Source organism: Giraffa tippelskirchi, chromosome 7 (genome assembly GCF_054371585.1).
Source record: "Giraffa tippelskirchi isolate mGirTip1 chromosome 7, T2T-mGirTip1v1.2.pri, whole genome shotgun sequence".
NCBI lineage: Eukaryota > Metazoa > Chordata > Mammalia > Artiodactyla > Giraffidae > Giraffa > Giraffa tippelskirchi.
The window spans coordinates 11,099,690-11,118,418 of NC_137281.1; the positions used below are offsets into that span (position 1 = coordinate 11,099,690).

General features: G+C 54.3%; 2 protein-coding genes across 23 annotated transcripts in view; one reads left to right on the top strand and one right to left on the bottom strand.

The window, feature by feature from the left end:
• Positions 1 to 11,418, top strand: part of SMG9 (SMG9 nonsense mediated mRNA decay factor) — a 20,303-nt gene extending 8,885 nt beyond the window's left edge. For all 12 annotated transcript variants that reach the window (XM_081515944.1, XM_081515940.1, XM_081515945.1 and 9 more), the window contains 8 exons: positions 2,697 to 2,808; positions 4,894 to 4,989; positions 5,381 to 5,466; positions 8,007 to 8,113; positions 8,808 to 8,915; positions 9,116 to 9,244; positions 9,524 to 9,668; positions 10,908 to 11,418. In XM_081515944.1, coding sequence (XP_081372070.1) covers positions 2,697 to 2,808; positions 4,894 to 4,989; positions 5,381 to 5,466; positions 8,007 to 8,113; positions 8,808 to 8,915; positions 9,116 to 9,244; positions 9,524 to 9,668; positions 10,908 to 10,986 — 862 coding nt within the window. In that variant the 3' untranslated portion in view covers positions 10,987 to 11,418. The remainder of the gene's footprint in view (positions 1 to 2,696; positions 2,809 to 4,893; positions 4,990 to 5,380; positions 5,467 to 8,006; positions 8,114 to 8,807; positions 8,916 to 9,115; positions 9,245 to 9,523; positions 9,669 to 10,907) is intronic.
• On the bottom strand, positions 9,944 to 18,496 carry LOC145515474 (interferon-inducible GTPase 5-like). Of its 11 annotated transcripts, none has more exons than XM_081515962.1 (5): positions 18,454 to 18,496; positions 16,544 to 16,600; positions 15,155 to 15,825; positions 10,487 to 10,534; positions 9,944 to 10,378 (listed from the first exon to the last, which is right to left on the bottom strand). In XM_081515962.1, exons 1-5 carry the CDS (start codon positions 18,492 to 18,494, stop codon positions 10,023 to 10,025), a joined length of 1,173 nt encoding a protein of 390 aa, XP_081372088.1. In that variant the 5' UTR covers positions 18,495 to 18,496; the 3' UTR covers positions 9,944 to 10,022. The 11 variants fall into 11 exon arrangements, with proteins under 11 accessions (XP_081372088.1, XP_081372087.1, XP_081372083.1 ...); XM_081515957.1 differs by lacking the exons at positions 9,944 to 10,378; positions 10,487 to 10,534 and adding exons at positions 13,355 to 14,128; positions 17,535 to 17,695 and having other exon boundaries at positions 16,474 to 16,612; positions 18,192 to 18,496; XM_081515961.1 differs by having other exon boundaries at positions 9,944 to 10,534.
• Between the last annotated feature and the right edge of the window lie 233 nt (positions 18,497 to 18,729).

Here is an 18,729-nt window from a genome sequence, read left to right on the forward strand (position 1 = left end):
TGGCACAGAGCAAATGCTCCCAGGATGTGGCTGTTTTGGCCTGGAAGACAAGAGTGAGGGAAGAGACCTGGAAGGAGGGTGTGGCTTCTAGACTAGCCTCTTTCCTGCCTTGTTAGGGAGGGTGGGGTATGATTGTGAAGGTAGAGGATGGAGTTGTGGGAGAGGATGTGGGGGAGGGGGGTTTAAGAACTAGGGCTCCACACTGAGGGCAAGGAAGAGAGAAAGGCAGGGATTATAAGGAGTAGAGTAGGGGACATAGACAGTCTTAATTCAGGAAGAATCAAGATGGAGGGTGAGCAGAAGTTGTAGCCATTGGGGATTTCTTTGAAAAAATGGGGTTCTGGTTTTTTTCATAAAACCAGTGATTTTGCTGCGGACTCCATGGATGGGCCTCAGGGGTCCATGAACCCCCCAATGGTGTATGTAGGATTTTACACATCTACAGCCAGGCTTTTCTTCTAGGGAAAGGCTCCATAGTTCCCAGCAGATCTCAGAGGGGCCCGAGGGAACCCCAGAATGGGTTACGTTTCCCTGTGGTGAGAACATACATCCCCAGACCCAGAGCTGCCGGTGCTCTGCCTCCTGGCTGGCTCCATCCTGCTCTTCTTGCTCACGATGTCAGCTCCAATCTGGCACAGCTGGAGCTCTCTTGGCTGGCATTCTTTCCATCTCAGCTTCCACCCCCAACTCTTGGCTCAGAGTCCTCAGCTAGACTCCTATCAGCCTGACGTGTCTTTCTGAGGCAGCTCAGCCTGTGGTGTGGTAGACATTGCTACCAACTTTTGTCATCAGGTCTCATAAGGTTTTTTTAAATTTTTTATTTTGTATTGGGGTATAGCCAGTTAACAACGTTGTTAGTTTTAGGTGAACAGCAAAGAGACTCAGCCATACATATACATGTATTCATTCTCCCCAAACCCCTCTCCCATCCAGTGCAGGCTGCTGCATAACATTGAGCAGAGTTCCATGTGCTATGCAGTAGGTCCTTGTTGGTTATCTATTTTAAGTATAGCAGTATGCTAATCCCAAACTCTCTAACTACCCCTTCCCCCCGGCAACCATTAGTTCATTTTCTAAGTCTGTGAGTCTCTTTCTGTTTTGTAAGTTCGTTTGTATCATTTCTTTTTAGATGCTACATATAAAGAATGTCATACAGTATTTCTGCTTCTCTGTCTGACTTACTTGAGGCAGTGTGACACTCTATAGGTCCATCCATGTTGCTGCAGATGGCATTATTTCATTCTTTTTAATGGCTGAGTAGTATTCCATTGTATATATGTACAACATCTTCTTTATCCATTTCTCTGTTGATGGACATTTAGGTTGTTTCTGTGTCTTACGCTTTTGTAAACAGTGCTGCAATGAATATTGGGGTATGTGTATCTTTTCAAGGTCTTATGCTATTGTAAACAGCGTGGCAGTGAATATTGGAGTATGTGTATCTTTTGGAGATACTTATATTTTTTTGTTTGGGATTTTTTTTTTGATCACACCACATGTGTGGAATCTTCATTCCCCAGCCAGTGATTGCAACCTCTGCATTGGAAGCGCAGAGTGTCACCACTGGACCACCAAAGAGGTCCAGATCTCATAAGTTTTACTCCTAATTATCTTGAGAATAGGCTTCCCAGGTGGCTCAGACGGTACAGAATCTGCCTGCAGTGCAGGAGACCCAAGTTTGATCCCTGGGTCGGGAAGATCCCCTGGAGAAGGAAATGGCACCCCACTCCAGTATTCTTGCCTGGAGAATCCCATGGACAGAGGAGGCTGGCGTGCTACAGTCCATGGGATCTTACAGAGTCAGAACCGTGAAAATTCATCTGCTCCTCTCCTCCACACCCACCTCCTGATCCAGGTCACTGCCACCTTCCCTGGAGGAGGCAGGGAGTCTCCTAACTGGTCTCCCTGCTTCACTTGCCATGGGCCAGACCCTGTTCTCCACGTTGGGGCTACAGCAATAAACAAAAACTGGCAGAAATCCCAGTCCTTGTGGAGCTTGCATTTTAATGGAGGAGATGGTAAACAAGCATGTTAGATGGTAACTGACCGGGGAAGGGTTGTAGGGAGGCGGCATTGGAGCCAGGTTACCGTTTTAAATCAGGTGGTCTGGGAGACATTTGAGAACAAGCAGACTTGGAGGAGGGGAGCAGGGAAAGCATTCCAGCCAGGGCGGGAACTAGGCACCGAGACACCCACATCTTTTCACTGTGGGGTGAAGAGTTTTCAGGTCTGTGTGTCCTGTGCCTGGCATATGGCAGGTACACTTGGTAATGAATAGCTAGCAATTTTATATCGCTGTGTGTCAGCCACTCTTCTAAGGGCTTTACGTATGTTAACCTCGAGGCTACTGTCCCCATTTTACAGACGAGGAAACAGAGAAGAAAGATTAAGGAACTTGCTCAAAGCCACACAGCCAGGAAGAGGCAGAGCTAGGGTTTGAATCCGGGCAGCCTGGGAGAGTCCCTGCTGCTCTTAAACACCTCAGTCTAATAATTTTGTTGAGAACTCGCAGGTCTGCTTATGGGTTGGGGTGAGGTCACATGATATAAAACCTAGGCCCCAGACAGCAGGGCCACGGATGGAGAGCGTTGCAGGCGGGTGGGGAATCAAGTCCCACAGGCTCACTCACGGCCTCACTCTGGAGGTGGCAGAGGCCGAGAACCTGACCTCTGATGACCCCACCTGCTCCTCCGCAGGGCGTATGTTTTCCGGGCCCAGAGCGCTGAAATGAAGGAGCGAGGGGGCAACCAGACCAGTGGCATCGACTTCTTTATTACCCAAGAGCGGATTGTTTTCCTGGATACACAGGTGCCGGCCCCAACCCACCCCACCCCACCCCGCTGCAAGCCGTGTTAAGCCTCTTCTCTGAAAGTGTCTAAGCCACAACTTTGCTTGGGTTCCCAGTGGCTCTGGCCAAGCTGTGGACATGCTCGTGCCTTTGGGCAAGTTGTGTCTCTTCTTGGCCCTTAGTCTCTTGTCAGATTTTATCCCCCTCCCCTCCCATCCATTGTGTACAGAGGCATCTAAAGAATCTTGTAGCACAGTGGTCCCCAACCTTTTAGGCACTGGGGATCAGTTTCGTGGAGGACAATTTTTCCACAGACTGGGTGGTCGGGGGAATGGTTTGGGGATGATTTCTCATAAGGAGGTCACAACCTAGACCCTCACATGTGAGGTTCACAATAGGATTTGTGCTCCTAATGAGAGTTTAATGCCACGGCTGATCTGACAGAAGGTGGAGCTCAGGCAGTAATGCGCACAACGGGGAGCAGCTGTAAATACAGACGAAGCTTCATTCAGTTGCCTACTGCTCACCTCCGGCTCTGTGGCCTGGTTCCCCCAGGAGGCTGGAGACCGCTGCTATAGCATATTGGTTAAAAGTGCGGCCCTGGAGTCAGTCTGAAGCCAGATCTGACCTTGAATTCTTACCAGTTGAGTGACTTTAAGTTTTAACCCCCCCACACACACCTCAGTTTGTTCATCTGTGAATGGGGTTGATAGTTGTTTTCAGCTTCATAGGAGGGTTTCAGGGAGTCAGTGGAACAGTCCAGGCAGCGTGCTGGGCACAGGAGCAGGCACGTGGGAAAACTTTAGGCACCTGAGTGTCGCAGGAGCCGGCCTGTCCCTCGATGCCTGGCAGCTTTCCTCAGCTCCTCCAGGTTCCCATGCCTCAGCCTGGCATCCAGGGCCCGTGTGGCTAGCCTCCCTCAGACTCACCTCAGGCTCTCCCGAGCTGCGTGACCTCGACCAAGGTACTTAACATTTCCATTCCTTAGTTTTCTGAAGCAGGATAAACAACATTACCTCCCTCATGGGGTTTCTGTGAGGTGTCAGTGAGTGAACACAAGTGAAGCCCTGACAGGGCCTGGCAGAAAGTGGGTTCCCAGTACTGTTGGCCGTCAGGACTGGTACCATGAGAACACATTCTCTCCCCCTGCTCTGTTCCCTGGCCACTGCCTTCTCCCTGAAGACTACTTGGGGGCAAGTGCCTCCTCCCAGGAGCCGCCGCCTCTGAGCGCCCACTGGTGCCCGTGTGGCTGTCCCAGCACCGCTCGTGACTGACCATAGTCTGGTTCCTGTGTACTATACTCGCTCCCCCACTGCCTGCAGCTCCTCAGGGAGAGGCCCGGCCCACAGCTGGTGCTCCAGGAATGTTAGTGGAACAGAGTTCTGGCCGCCGTACACATGGATGACGGGAGAGTGGGAAACTTGCACAAATGTGGGGTAAGACCTGTGTGCTAGGACCACCGGCGCTTAGAGACACAATGGCTGTGGGCTGGGCCAGGACCTCCATGGAGCAGAACAGAAGTTAAGATTTTTAGAAAGTGAGCCCTTGGGAAAACCTCTTAAGGATTCCACCAAGTGCAATAAGAAATAGATAGCCCAGCCACTAATTTAGGCTCTTGTTTTTCTAAATGAAATGTTCCTTTAAGAAGAGGTGATGAGCTCACTGCTGATTCTTGCACACCCACTGATGCCGTTTTTAAAATCCTCACCAATCTTCACATTAATCATGGTTATTTGACCTAAGTAATTATCTTAGTGAAATTCTGAAGGCATTTGAAACAACAAAACAAGGGTGTTGTAGCGACATGACTCATTCATGTAGATGTTAGATTTATTAGCCCTGGAAACGTTCTTCTAGGGCAGGCGATACTTGAGAGCAGTGGGGATTTGCAAAAGAGCTGGGGAAAGTGAAACTGCTTTGAGACTTTTTTCTTTCACCTCCTCTCGCTGATTAGCTCTGTACTAATTAGAAGGAAGCTGCCTGTGTTTCCAAACTTACTTTGTCCTGAGAGGCAGTGTACTTGCCATCACCAAGTGGAACGTGGGTGGCTGTGTCTCCTGGGATCCCTACTCCCACCCTGACAGTCCTCTCTCTTCCTACCCCAGCCCATCCTGAGCCCCTCCATCTTGGACCACCTCATCAACAACGACCGCAAGCTGCCTCCAGAGTACAACCTGCCCCACACCTATGTTGAGATGCAGGTGAGGGAACCAAGCCAGGCCTGGGGACCCAGGGCAGAGAGCTCATGGGTGTGAGTTGGCCAGTTCTACTTGCAAAGGGGTACCCTGGGTAACCCGAGAGCTGGTGGGAGAGGATGGCACCAAGAGTCGAGTCTGGCTCTGCCCCTTGGAAAAGTAACCCCCCACCTTAAGCCTCCACATCCGCCTGTATGACCAGGGACTGATCATTGCCATCTGGCCCGATCTAGGGACAGCCTGGAAGGGAAGTACCAGTGCAGTCTGGGCACATGGTAGGTGCTTATAGACTCAGAGGCCCTTGTCCTGCGGCCCCCTCAGCTTAGTCCTGAGATCAGGGACCCCATTCTGGACCCCACGGACCTTCAACTCTGTTGTCCCTTCCTGCCTCCTTCAGTCACTCCAGATCGCTGCCTTCCTCTTCACGGTCTGCCACGTGGTGATAGTCGTCCAGGACTGGTTCACAGACCTCAGTCTGTACAGGTGAGCAACTGTGGGGGGTGAGCCAGGTGAAGGACGGGGCCCCAGACTCAGCGATCTGCCCAGCTCTCACCACTCCCACACGGCAGCCAAGGAGGCCCTTTGAAAATAAAAGCCAGAGAGGGTCACTGCCACTGAATCCTCTCTCAGCGCATGCATGTAGACAGCGCCTGTCACTCCCAGTAAAATTCAAAGTCCTTCGCCTGCGTGGTTTACAATGTGCCGTGTGATGTGGTCCCAGTCACCGCATTGACCTCTCCCACCACGTCCCTCACTCCTTCCATCAAGGGTATAGTGGCCCCATAGCTGTTCCTCCTGATACTCTGAACCTCTGCACTCCTCATCCCTTGGTCAGAAACACTCTCCCTGGGTGCCAGGCCCCCCCTCATGTCCTTGAGGTCGACCCGAGGCCTACCCTGACCTACTGAGTCTCCTGTGACCCTGCCATGTACTTCTTTGCACCGATGACAAAGCCTTCTTTATGGTCCTTCTCCCTCATTAGAACATAAGTCCCAGTGCCTCGCACACTGCCTGGTACAAGGTGGACGTTTAACCCTAGTTTGTTGAATGAACAGCGTGCTGAGGAGCTGGCATGTCTGGTTCCTCGAGCCTCATGGTCCATCTCCTCCAGGCACGGGTGCTGTCCCCAAAGTACCCTGCTGGGCTGGGAAGGGAAGGAGCCAGGATCTGGCAGGAGTGCTGCCTAAAGCAGCTGGAGGTTCCCGAAATGCCCCCAGATAGGACTGGCTCCCATCCTTAGGTCCCAGGAGGTAGCTGTGGGTTGGCCAGCAGCCCTGGGCTCGAGGCCCAGACAGACAGAAGGAAGGAACGGGAGCTCACAGGGAGGGGGAGCCAAGCTGAAGGAAGCAGATGTCCCCAGAGTCATGCAGCCCTGGGTTTGAATCCTCGTCCTTGTTAGGTGGTGGCTGTTTTTCCCACAGCTTCTCGTAAGCAAACAGTGTCCTGCGATGAAGTGAGTTAAAGAATGTAAAGCGTTCAGCACAGTACCTGGTCCATAGTAAGATGTTGACAAGTAGGAGCTTAATGTGTGTGCTAGCAACTCTGGGGATGGAGATAGGCTGAGGGTCTGGCCAACAGTGAAAAAACAACTTGTTGGGAGAGCCGGCTGACATGACCAGATCTAAGTGGCTTCATTCTGAAACATCCCTCCTCCCACCATTGTCTGTTGGTTCATTCAGGGGACAAGTGTATTGGACATTGTTTAGGCCAGTCGCTGTCCTTTGCCCTGGGGATATAGGTGTGATCAAACAGATAACACAGGCTGCCCTTCGGGAGTTCATGTTCTTGTTGGGGTGGGGGGTGTGTTGTGGGCTGACCTGGCCCACACAGAGCCTCAGTTTTAAGTCAGTGTCTTCAAGGTGGGCTTCCCAGAGTAGGTGAATCACTGGAAATTGTGGGCAACATATTTGTGCGTGTGTCTGTGTGAGGAGAATAGCCAGAGTTAATCAGACCCCATTATCTCTTATCTCAGGTAATAGGTTTATTTACTTTTATTGACCTATGTTTGGGAAAATTTACTTTAAAATTGCATGAACTGAGAACTTATATTGATGCAAAAACCTGCACAGCTTTATTCATAATTGCCAAAGCTGGGGGCAGCCAAGATGTCGTTTAGTAGATAAATGGATCTGTAAGTTGTAGTACATCCACAGGCTGTAATACATCCACATGTTGTTGTTGTTCAGTTGCTCAGTCATGTCTGACTCTCTGCACCCCGACCCCATGGACTGCGCTGCACCAAGCTCCTCTGTCCTCCACTGTCTCCTGGAGTTTGTTCCAATTTGTATCCATTGAGTCAGTGATGCTGTCTAACCACATTATTCAGTGTTGAAAAGAGATGCGCTGTCATGCCGTGAAAGACATGCAGAAGCTTCAAGTGCATATAATTAAGTGAAAGAAGCCAGTTTGAAAAGGCTTCATACTGTACGATTCCAACTCTGTGACATTCTGGAAAAGGCAAACTATGGAGACCAGTGAAAATACCAGTGGCTGCCAGGATTGGGAGGGGGAAGGGGGAGCAGAGGCAGTTTAGGTCCTGTGAAACTACTCAGTGTGATGCTGTATGGTGTGTTCACAAGATTTTTTTTTTTTTTATCAAAACCCATAGAATATACAAACAGCAGGAGTGAACCCACATGTAAATCATAGGCTTTGGGTGACAGTGGAGGCTCATCAGAATGTTGCTAAGTTGGGGGTGGGGGAGGCAGGCAATCTATGGGAAATCTCAGTACTTTCCACTCAACTTTGCTGTGAATCCATAACTCTAAAAATAAAGTCTTCTTCTGGATGGCATTAATTCGTTAAAAAATACTTCACATGTTGATGTGGGGCCATGAATTGGTGTCTAAGGGTTGTCTCTGGATTCCCTAAAATTGTGTGAGGAACATGGTGTCTGTGTGGTGTTTTTTCCCAGCGTGGCTCTCGCTTTAATGAGATCCACAAAGGGAGCCCCCTCCTTCCCCAGACAGTAGGATACAGAGGGGCTGGTGCTGGAGCACCAACCTCTCACCCCAAACCCCCAGGTTCCTCCAGACAGCAGAGATGGTGAAACCCTCTACCCCATCTCCTAGCCACGAGTCCAGCAGCTCGTCAGGCTCCGACGAAGGCACCGAGTACTACCCCCACCTGGGTGAGTGGCTTTCCGGGGGGCTGGAGGGGTGGGCGGAGGGAGAGTGAGGGGCAGAAACCAGGAGCGCACTGGGGAAGGGGGCGCTGGGAGGAGCGCCTGTGAGAGCCGTGAGGAGGAGAGTCAGGACTGTCTGCCACTGCCTCTGAAGGCCCCCTCAGGCATCAAGGGCACGGCCTCCAAGTCTGACTCTGGCTCCTCGATCAGAATGGGAGCCTCTTGGGGGCAGGACCCTAGTCTTCCCATATCTGGATCCCTGGCCTGGGGCTCAGAGAGTAAGTGTCGAGTTGGCCCGAGTGGCGCCGTGCATCCTGGCCGCCCTGCCTGGGGCCCCTGCACGCATGTCCTTGGCCTACTCTGTTCCTGCCCTGCTCTCCTGCAAAGATCTGGCTCATTTATGACGCCCCAGACAGGCTCTTCCCCATTCTTCCACCTGGCCCGGCCCCTGGTCTTTCTGGCTCAGTCCTGATCACGTGCCCATCTGCTCTTCATCTTTTCCATCAGACTGGGGGCTTCCTGAGTGCAGAAGCCAGATCAAACTCCTTTTTCCGGGTCCCCAGCATCAACCAGCACCGGGGCCTGGTACTGAATACTTACCCGTGATCTGAACTCTGGGTCAGGGCGGGTCTTTGGAGTGAGGACGGGAGTCTGCGTGGCGGAGCACCAGCTGCCTCACAGGCAACACCCTCCCCCCAAGTCTTCCTGCAGAACAAAGCTCGCCGGGAGGACTTCTGTCCCCGCAAACTACGGCAGATGCACCTGATGATCGACCAGCTCATGGCCCACTCCCACCTGCGGTACAAGGGTGAGGGTCCCCCAGCCGCCCCCAAGCTGGCCCGTGGCTGCCTGGCTCCCAATCCAGTCCCATGGCCCCTCCCCTAGACTTGGGAGGGAGGTCAGACGTGGTCCCCTGACCCCAACTTGGCCACCCAGCGCAGACCTCCCTCCCCGCCCCCTGACCCTATGCCAGGGTGCCTGCAGCCTCTCACGGGTTCTCTCCACCAGGTACTCTGTCCATGTTGCAGTGCAACGTCTTCCCTGGGCTCCCACCTGACTTCCTGGACTCTGAGGTCAACCTGTTCCTGATGCCGTTCATGGACAGTGAGACAGAGAGTGAAACCCCGCCTCGAGCAGGTAGGGTTCCCCCTCGAGGGGATCTGGGCCATGGGGAGACACGGGCTGCCGTGGTTTGAGGGTGAGAGAAACTCTTCCTGGTCTGAGCAGAGACGCAGGCCTGTCCCTGAGTTGCTCAGACCCTTTCTTGGGAACGTGTTTCCAAGTCATGGAAGAATGAGGAGACCTGCACCGAGGCTGAACTCAGAGGCACTCCTGGGAGGCCGGGATGCTGTCGATGGGGAGGCCAGCCCTCTCTTGGCAGGCTCCCCCCTCCCCTCCTAACCTCTAACTTTCTAGGACCTGGTTCCAGCCCCCTCTTCTCCCTGCTCCCTGGGTACCGAGGCCACCCCAGCTTCCAGTCCTTGGTGAGCAAGCTTCGGAGCCAGGTGATGTCCATGGCCCGGCCACAGCTGTCACACACGATCCTCACCGAGAAGAACTGGTGAGAGCGCTCGGCAGAGGGCGGGGGTCTGTGTGAGGACCCCATGTCGAGGGTCTCGGGGATCTCTCCACACCTCCGCACCCATCCTGGAACATTGGTCGCCGCCATCTTGTTGCTGTTCTGTGATTTTGAATCCTCATGAACCGGTAGTGTGTAGGTCTCGTTACCTGTTTTGCTAGTGGGGAAGGTTAGGCTCAAAGAAAGGAAGTGTTGTGTAGTGAGGTCACACACCTGTAATTAGGTGTCACTTGACTGCAAGGAGTAGGACCAGTGAGCCTGGTCAAGTTCAAGGATTTATTCTAAGACCCTGAGTGCAGAAAGCATAGCAGCACCGGAGAGGAAAGCAGAAGGCTGTCAGGAACCACGGGAGCCACGTTCTTCAGCTCCCCTTGGCTCGCAGGCCCCGTCGTCCCCTCCGCTTTCCCACCTCTCCCCTCGGGCTTTCTCCATCTGCCCCCAGAGAGCCCTGCACCACCTCCCCAGCCCTGACTCTACGCGACTTCCAGGTCCAGAGCCCACAGCAGGGCTGCCGCAGATCCAGGACTGCTTCGTTTCCAAGAGAAACAGGAACTTGAGAAGTAGCTTTAGCTTGGCTCCCCTGGGTCTGTCCAGTCGGCTGTGGGCAGAAGGGGCAGGGAGTGTGGATACAGCAGGACGCCACTCGGCGGGTGCAGGGCCTGGGGGATCGGAGGTCTGCTCCTCTTGTTGTTCTGAACCAGGACCCAGCAGGGAGGAGAGAATTGGGGAGGTGGTAGGGTTATGCTGCTGCTGGACATTCCTGAGGGTCTTCCCTGGTGGCTCAGTGGAAAAGAACACACCTGCCGACGCAGGAGACTCAGGTTCAGTCCCTGGGCTGGGAAGATCCCCTGGAGAAAGAAATGGCAACCCACTGCAGTATTCTTGCCTGGGAAATCCCATGGACAGAGGAGCCTGCCAGTCTAGTCCACGGGCTCACAAGAGTCGGACACAACTTAGAGACTAAATGACAATAAAAGACATTTCTGATCATCACAAGACTCTAGGAGGCTGAAGAGATAGACCCATAACCAAGAAGGCCAGCATTGAGGGGAGTGGAAAGCTGTTTGGGCTCACAGCTGGGGGCTTGCGGACTTCAGCCTCGCTTTCCCCTGGGGAGTTGAGGGGCTTGGGCCACCTCACATTCCCTCCATCCCAGGCGATGCAGTCGGTTGTGCAGGGCCTGCAGCCGGGGCAACGCTGACTCTTGACTTCCCCTCACAGGTTCCACTATGCCGCCCGGATCTGGGACGGGGTGAAGAAGTCCTCCGCCCTGGCAGAGTACAGCCGCCTGCTGGCCTAAGGCCGAGGGGAGGAATGTCACACACAAAACCCCCTTCCGGGCCCCCGGTGGGTGGTGACGGGCTCCCACATTCTACCCCCACAGGGTGGAGAAGGGCAGCAGGCCTGATGGACGAGGGACCACGACTTCCTCGTCCGGAGACACAAGGGGTCCAGGGCCAGGCCCCTACCCTCCAGGGAGCATTGTTCAGGGGGCAACTGAGAGCCAGCCCTGCAGCTGGGCGGGGCAGTCCATCCTCAGCCCCCAGGGCCAGGCGGTGGGAGGAGCCAGCGTGGTCACCAGGAAGCCTCGCTCCCTGCCGGCCTCCCTCTGCAGGGACCAGAGCAGCAGGTCCCTCTGCCCTGACTCCAGGCTCCTGCCTGGAAGGTGAGGCGGCGGCTGGGGAGGTCTTCATCCGAGCGTCTGGTGGTTGGAATAAACGCAGTCACACAAGTCTGTTCTGGTGCTCCTCTTTCTCCTCCCCAGCGTGCTGTCCTGGGAAGCCCTGAAATTTCTGGTCCCAGCCCTTGGGGGCAGGGGAGCCGTGGCCTCCCATTGAACTTCTGTGGGGACACGTCCACTGTAGGTCAGAGTTGTCAGCAGATAAAGACAAGTCTGCTGAGGAGGAAGGCCTCTAGAGAGGCGCTTTCTGTTTTGTGAGGTGCTGTCAAGCCTCCTGTCTGCGTGTGTCATGGAGAACATCATTCAGGGCCCTCGTGTTTCATCTGTTCTCTTGAAAATGGCGCCAGCCTTTGGTGATATGGCCTAGCTAAAGGCAGTGCCTAATTCAGCACGTTAAAAAATAGGACAGGTCCCTAGTTAAATACCATACAGAGTCACTCAGTGTCCACGAGGGATTGGTTCCAGGACCCCTGCAGATCCCAAAATCATAGTGCCTCAAGTCTCTTAGATTAGATAGCATAGCACGTTCTTATAACCTACGCACATCCTCCCATCTACCTAAGTCATCTTCTAGACTACTTAAAACACCTAATCCAGTGTCAATGCTAATAAATGTAAATACAATGTAAATTGTATGCAAATAGTTGCCAGCATTTGGTAAAGTCAAGTTTTGCTTTTTGAACTGAGTTTTTTTCTTTCTTTTTTTTTTTTTACTATTTTCAATTCAAGGGTGGTTAAATCCGCACATGCGGAACCCTCCAATACAGAGGGCCAACTGCCCTTCCCCGTAGTCAAAACAGGCTCTACCCTTGTCAAATATTCATAGTTATTAACTTTTAAACATGATGGCTTCCCCTATATACCTCATCTACTCTTTGAAAAATGGCCCCTCCCTTCAAATCCAGAACCTAACCCTCAATTAAATACACCAATCAGTTTGTTACAATACCTGCCCTCCCCCACTCAGTTAAATACAGTACACCATCCTAGTTCAGTGTTTCCAAAAATATGTCTCTTGGTCTGGTCACCACACCCTAATCCCAAACTAGTCCTGACCCTCCCATGATGCCAGTAAAGCACTTGGTTCCAGTCTAAGCAGCTTGAGCTGGTCTGCCCAATCCGCCCCCCATGCCACTTTGGTCTCCCTGGCTTCCCCTTGTGCTTGGGCATATCCTGTATACAGTCCTGGTGTGCAGGTCATGGCAACCCCAGCGGGACTGGCCTTTGGAGAAAAAGGTACAACTGAAGAGGGTGAATTTAAGTGATAGTCGCACAGTCTTGTCCGACTCTGCGGCCCCATGGGCTGTAGCCTGCCAGGCTCCTCTGTCCATGGAGTTCTCCAGGCAAGAGTACTGGAATAGGTTGCCATGCCCTTCAGGGGATCTTCTCCCCCGACCCAGGGATCAAACCCAGGTCTCCTGCGTTGCAGGCGGATTCTTTACCATCTGAGCCACCTGGAAGCCTGAAGAAGGTTGGGGGACAGCGAAGAAAGCAAACCTCCTCTGGCCTCAGAGCAGGTCTGGCCTAAAGTGGGGAGTCTGCAGACTTGGAGCAAGTCTGGCTGGAAGACACAGACTCAGAGCAGACTCCGAGCAGGTCTGGTCGGAAGTCTAAAGGGTACGAGGCCCAGGGCAGGCTCTAGCCTTGCCACACACTGCCCGAGACCTTAGGCGGAATCTCCCTTTGTGACTCCCAAGACTACTGAGAACTGTTCACTGCCCTCTTACAGAAATGCTTCTGAATCCTTTGCCCCACCCCACCCCTCCGACCTGCATGGTGGACACCCTCCTGACAGCCCTCCCCAGCCAGGCAACTGGCTTTTCCCTGCCTTGTCACAACTTAGCATGCCCGTGTCTGTCACCTCCCTGCCATTCCCAGGGGACTGCTGGTTGATGCGGGGTTCACCGGAAGAGGGAAAGTGGGAGCCATGGCCAGAGAGGGCACAAGACCTCTCTGGCACAAAAGCACGAGACAGCACACGGCTCACTCCAGGATAGTTGGAGCTGAAATTTCTTCCTTCCCCTCCCCCAACACCCCCCCAGCGTGGGCACAGACAGAGCCTGCAGGCTCCCAGCCCCTCGCTGCCACCTCTGGCTGGTCTAGGCGCTGGGCTGGGACCACTGATCCGATCCATCTGGGAGCCCACGGTCGGGGCTGTCGAGGGAGGCCTGAACCAGCACGCTCTGGGCATCACTGACAGCCACGTCCAGGGAGGTGCGGAGCATCCAGTAGACGGTGGCAAAGGACAGGCCGCAGGAGGCCAGGGAGCCCAGGATGGGCACATTGAGGAGCTTCTGGCTGAAGGCCGAGGCGTCCCCAGAGGCCTGACCCAGCAGCTCTGCCACCAGCGCCTCGGTGACCTTGGTCTTTGGGCCCTGTAGCACTTGCAGGATCTTGTGCAAGGGCTGGCCTGTCTGCTCCGCCAGCCTGACCAGGGATCCCCCGTCCAGGCCGAAGCTGTGGCAGTAGCCCTCCAGGGCCTGGGTGAGCGTGTACAGGTCACACGTCACCTCCGGCAGGCCTGGCACGGGCCTTGGGTTGGCCCCGCAGGCCACTGTGGCCACCAGCCAGGTGTTCTGCCTCAGCGAGGCCGCCTTCCACTCCAGTGTGGGCCTGGAGACGTTGGGCAGGGCCACCAGGAACGCATGCCACTTGTGACTCTCAAGGTCCCTCACCATTGACTCCTCCAGCAGGCGGAAGTCGTACTTGCCCAGCCCGAACATGGACAGCAGGAAGACCTTGGAGTCCCTGAGTCCCTGTGCTGCAGGAGACAAGGGCACCTTCAGTGAGTTTCCCCACTGAGCAGACCCAGGTGTCCCGACAGCTGCACGTAAGTTGGGGGGGGGCGGTGGAGGGGGAGGCGGGGTGACAAGCTGTGTCTACACAGCACGTGGCTTAAGAGCATCAGCCCTGGAGCCAGGCTGCTTGAGTTCAGATCCCAGCCTCCCTCCCTATTCTCTGTGTGGCCTCAGGCTAGTTACCACACCTCTCTGGGCTTCCATGTACTTATCTGTAAAACAAGAGGATGGGTGTACCTTCCTCCTAGGGATGTCACGCTGTTGAAACGAACTGGTGAACATGGTGCCTGGCCTCTGGTGAGACCTCAAGAAATGTTAGCTGCCCCCACCCCCGGCCCCCCGACCCAGAGGTGTGTCAGCATGGGGGTGGGTGCATAGCATTTGCACTGGCCAGTGGGACTTCCCAGGTGGCGCTAGTGGTAAAGAACCCGCCTGCCAATGCGGGTGATGTAAGAGACTGAGAGCTTGATCCCTGGGTTGGGAAGATCTCCTGGAGGAGGGCATGGCAACCCACACCAGGACTCTTGCCTGGAGAATCTCCATGGGCAGAAGAGCCTGGCAAGCTACAGTCCATGGGGTTGCAAAGAGTCGGACATGACTGAGCGACTTAGCACGCACACACCCTTTCTTTTCTTTAATGCAAGTGACTGGTCTCTGTCATCTGTGATTGAAATGGCAGCTGTAAGCGGCATTTCACCGACGGGCCGCATAACCTGGGTGGCCTTACCCCACCTTGGGCCTCATTGGGAAGATGCAGGGGAAGCAGGATAATCCCTCAAGAATCCAGCCCCCCCAATCAATGAATAAATAAAATAATTAAAAATAAGATAGATAGGAATTTCCAGACAGTCCAGTAGTTAGGACTCAGCGCTTTCACTGCCAAGGGCCCGGGTTCAATCCCTGGTCGGGGAACTAAGATCCTGCAAGCTGCATAGTGTGTCCAAAATAAATAAATAACCCAGCCCCCCCCCCCAGGGCCTGCCCCTCACCCTCCAGCCGCTGCGCACAGTCGTCCTGGATCTGGTTGAGCACCCTCTCCTCCAAGAAGGAGCGGGGGCGGCGGCTGCGGGAGGCGGCGATGTCCACATCCACCTTGGAGTGTACGCAGTAGAAACGCCTTCCCTGTCGCAGGATCTCACGAGCTAGCTCGGCGAGGTCGGCGGTGAAGCTCTCCGATGTAATGATGAGGAAGAAGTCATACCGGAAGTCATACCGGAAGTCATACCGGAAGAGCTGCACCCGCTGGAAGTATTTGTCAGCCCGGAAGGTGGGGGTGCCTACGCCCGGCAAGTCCCAGAAGACCACATTGGGGTACTTGGGATGTGGGTGCAGTGTGGGGTCCACGGTCATTTCCACCACGCCCGTGCAGGCCAAGTTGGGGTCCTCATCCCCCAGCCCCCGGATGGCGTTGACAAAGGTGGACTTGCCTGAGCCCATCCCCCCGGTGACACCGATGTCCAGCCGGACGTTCTCCAGAGAATGAAGCGTAGATTGTAACTTGGCAGCAACTGCTGGCAGATCCCCTGCCTCAAAGGCCTCCTGCAGGGCCCTGGTGTCCTTTGAGAGCTCCAGGATCTTGCACTGGCTGAGGCATGATTGGAAGACCTTGCTGGCCATGGGCTGCCTGACCCCCAGTTCTCCGTCTTCAGGACTTGATGACCTTGGACAGGGAAGGGATTGTTTTCACTCTGAGTTGCCCTATCTTCTCTACATCCCTCAGCTTGCCTGGAGTATTTGTGGCATCACCAGTAATAGCGCTGAGGATGTTACAAGATGCCAGGTCTGGTGCTAAGCACTTTATTTTAGTTCACATTTACTCATCACCGCCAGCTTCTCCTAACTATCCACAAATCCTCAAACCAGCCGGAAAAGGAGTTTCCCTCCCTTCTTATCCACATTTGGCAGTGAGAAAATAAATGAGGCCCAAGGTCCTCCAGCTAATGCGAGGGAAAACTGGGAATGGGGCTAAGGTCTTCTGGCCCTAGAATTCAAAGTCTTAACTTTGAGGAAGAGGGCAGGGGTTTACCGTGCGCCCGGCACCAAGATTAAGAGCTGGAACCTTCATCACTGGTAGTCACAGCTCGGGTTTATTTGAGGTTTACTCTGGGCCAGCCACTGTTCTAACCACATGCACGATTTTGTCAAGTCCGTATGATGGACGGGGCAGCCACACGCACATCCTGGGACTGTGTGACTGTGTCTGGTCCCAGCCATGCCAGGATTTGCACAGATGACACCAGCCAAGTCACAGCCCCTCCGGAGCTTTTGTTTTCCCCTCTGTGAAGGGTGAGGGTGCCAGTTTCCTCACCTGTGGAATGGAGAGATGACTCCTCAGAACCCTCCAAGCCCTACTGTTTTAGGAAGACTCGGGGTCTTACCGCTGACGAGGTTCAGGCAGAGGCCAGCTTGGGAAGGGCGTGGAGCATCCGGCTGCACTTGATTGTTATCTGTGGGTAGCCGTGGAAGGGTTCTGAGCAGGGAAGGGAGAGGTCCACTGGGGACGTTAGCAAGAGCCCTCCTGGGAATTCCTTGGCAGTCCAGTGGTTAGAACACCACGCTTTCACTGCCGAGGGCCCAGGTTCAATCCCTGGTCGGGGAACTAAGATCCCACAAGTCTCATGGTGAAGCCAGTCATTTTTTTCAAAGAGCCCCCCATGACCTTACGGTGTAGGAGACTGGGGCCTGGGAGACAAGGGGAGGGACAGGGGCAGGACCTGGGTAGGGAGGGCCAAGAGCTGGAACAGGGGCTGGGGGTGGAGATGGGGAAGGGAGAGAGAGAGGCAGAAGGGACAGGACAGAATGAGGACACCAGTTGGAAGCAGGGGACAGTGGTCACCCAGGCTGTCTCTTTTAACCTCAGGCCCATTGTACTGAGAACATGCCCAACCTTTCCATCCCAGCTACTTGGGGCCAGTGAGTCCGAGGGTCCACAGGTATAGGGATGTAGGCTGTGCCTTTTGAGAATGAATCTGAAAGAGACCATCTTTCTCGTGCATCTGAGAAATCACTACTGTGGGGATTTTCTCCCTGGGAGTCTGGAATATCCCTACCATGATCCTTTGTACCCTCTTTGGTGCAGAAAGGTCCATGTGAACCCCAAATAGACCTCACAGAGCCAATGGGAGGCTTTCTGGGAAGACAAGAATCTTTTTGCAAAGCACAGCATTCTTCAGCAAAGAAATTTTGGCACCTCCTTTAACACCCCAGGTAAAAGTGGACCCTCTTAGTGCATTTCCCAGAGTCAGGGGTAATTTGAGGCCCCCAGATGGAGCTAGAGGAGCTTCCCAGGTGGCGCAGTGGTAAAGAATCTGCCTGCTAATGGAGGAGACGCAGGAGATGTGGGTTCGATCCCTGGGTCAGGAAGATCACCTGGAGTAGGAAATGGCAACCCGCTCCAGTATTCTTGTCTGGAAAATTCCATGAACAGAGGAGCCTGGCAGGCTGTAGTCCATGGGGTCACAAAGCATCATATACGACTGAGCACGCACACACATACACATATGTATAATGAGGCCAGAACCATCCAGGTCCTGGAACAACTCAAAGAGTGTTAGTGAGGCCATCTCCACTGCACCAGAACCACCCTGTGAATTCCTCAAATCCCACCCTTCCCTGCACCCTCGTCTCAGTCCACGGATGCTCTTGGGGCAACCTCTGTCCTGTCCAAGTGCCCCAGTCTGGTGATTCCTTTTTAAACATGCATGACCCTTGACTCGGCATGTGAGTTTTGGTTTGAGCAGATAAGGGTGTCAGATTCACTTCTGCATCCAGCTGGAGAGCCCAGCACAGAGCGAGGGGCTGTGCCAAGCAGTTGAGGTCACAGGGTCGCCTTACTGTGTCTTTCGAAGCCTCGTGCAGCTTCAGAAATCCCAACAGACGCCCTGTCAGACCCACAGCCTTACAGCACCATCCCCCAAAATTCGTGCCCAGCCACACAGCCAGGCACCCACAGACCTGGAACCCCAGTCTCAGCCAACCACTCACAATCTTAGACCCACCCACAGCATCCAAATCACCAAGGCTTACCAAGATCCCTCCCAATCAGACACACCAGCAAGCTCATTCCCGCATGCATCCATATGCAGACACACTGGCCATCTTTCTGAAATGAGACTTGTTCCAGAGGGCCAGCGTGTCCCCGCCTCCTTTCTCCGTGGATGCTCACAGAAGCGCCCACCCATCCTCTCACCACCTCCAGCTCTCATTCTGTTTCCCCAGGTTCTGCACAGAGGCCAGTCCAGTGGCAACCTGACCGCCCCCTCCCTGCCCCCCACCCCCCATCACTCACAGACAGCAGGGCTGGCTCAGGATGTCCCATCTCCCTGGCATCTGTTTCACCCAGTTGGTTGCCAGGCACTATTGTGCCCAGCCTGGGTACCCATTGGCTGCTCCTCGCCCCCCCCAGAGCAGGCCTTTGGAGTTCTCAGAAAGGGACACGAGACTGCAGGCCTCAGGGCCCACTCGGCCACCCACCTATGTTGACAGTGGGCTCCTGGCTTGGCTCCAGGCCAGGCTGTTCTGTTGCCCCCAATCCCCTCTCCCCCCACCCCACCCCACCATGGCC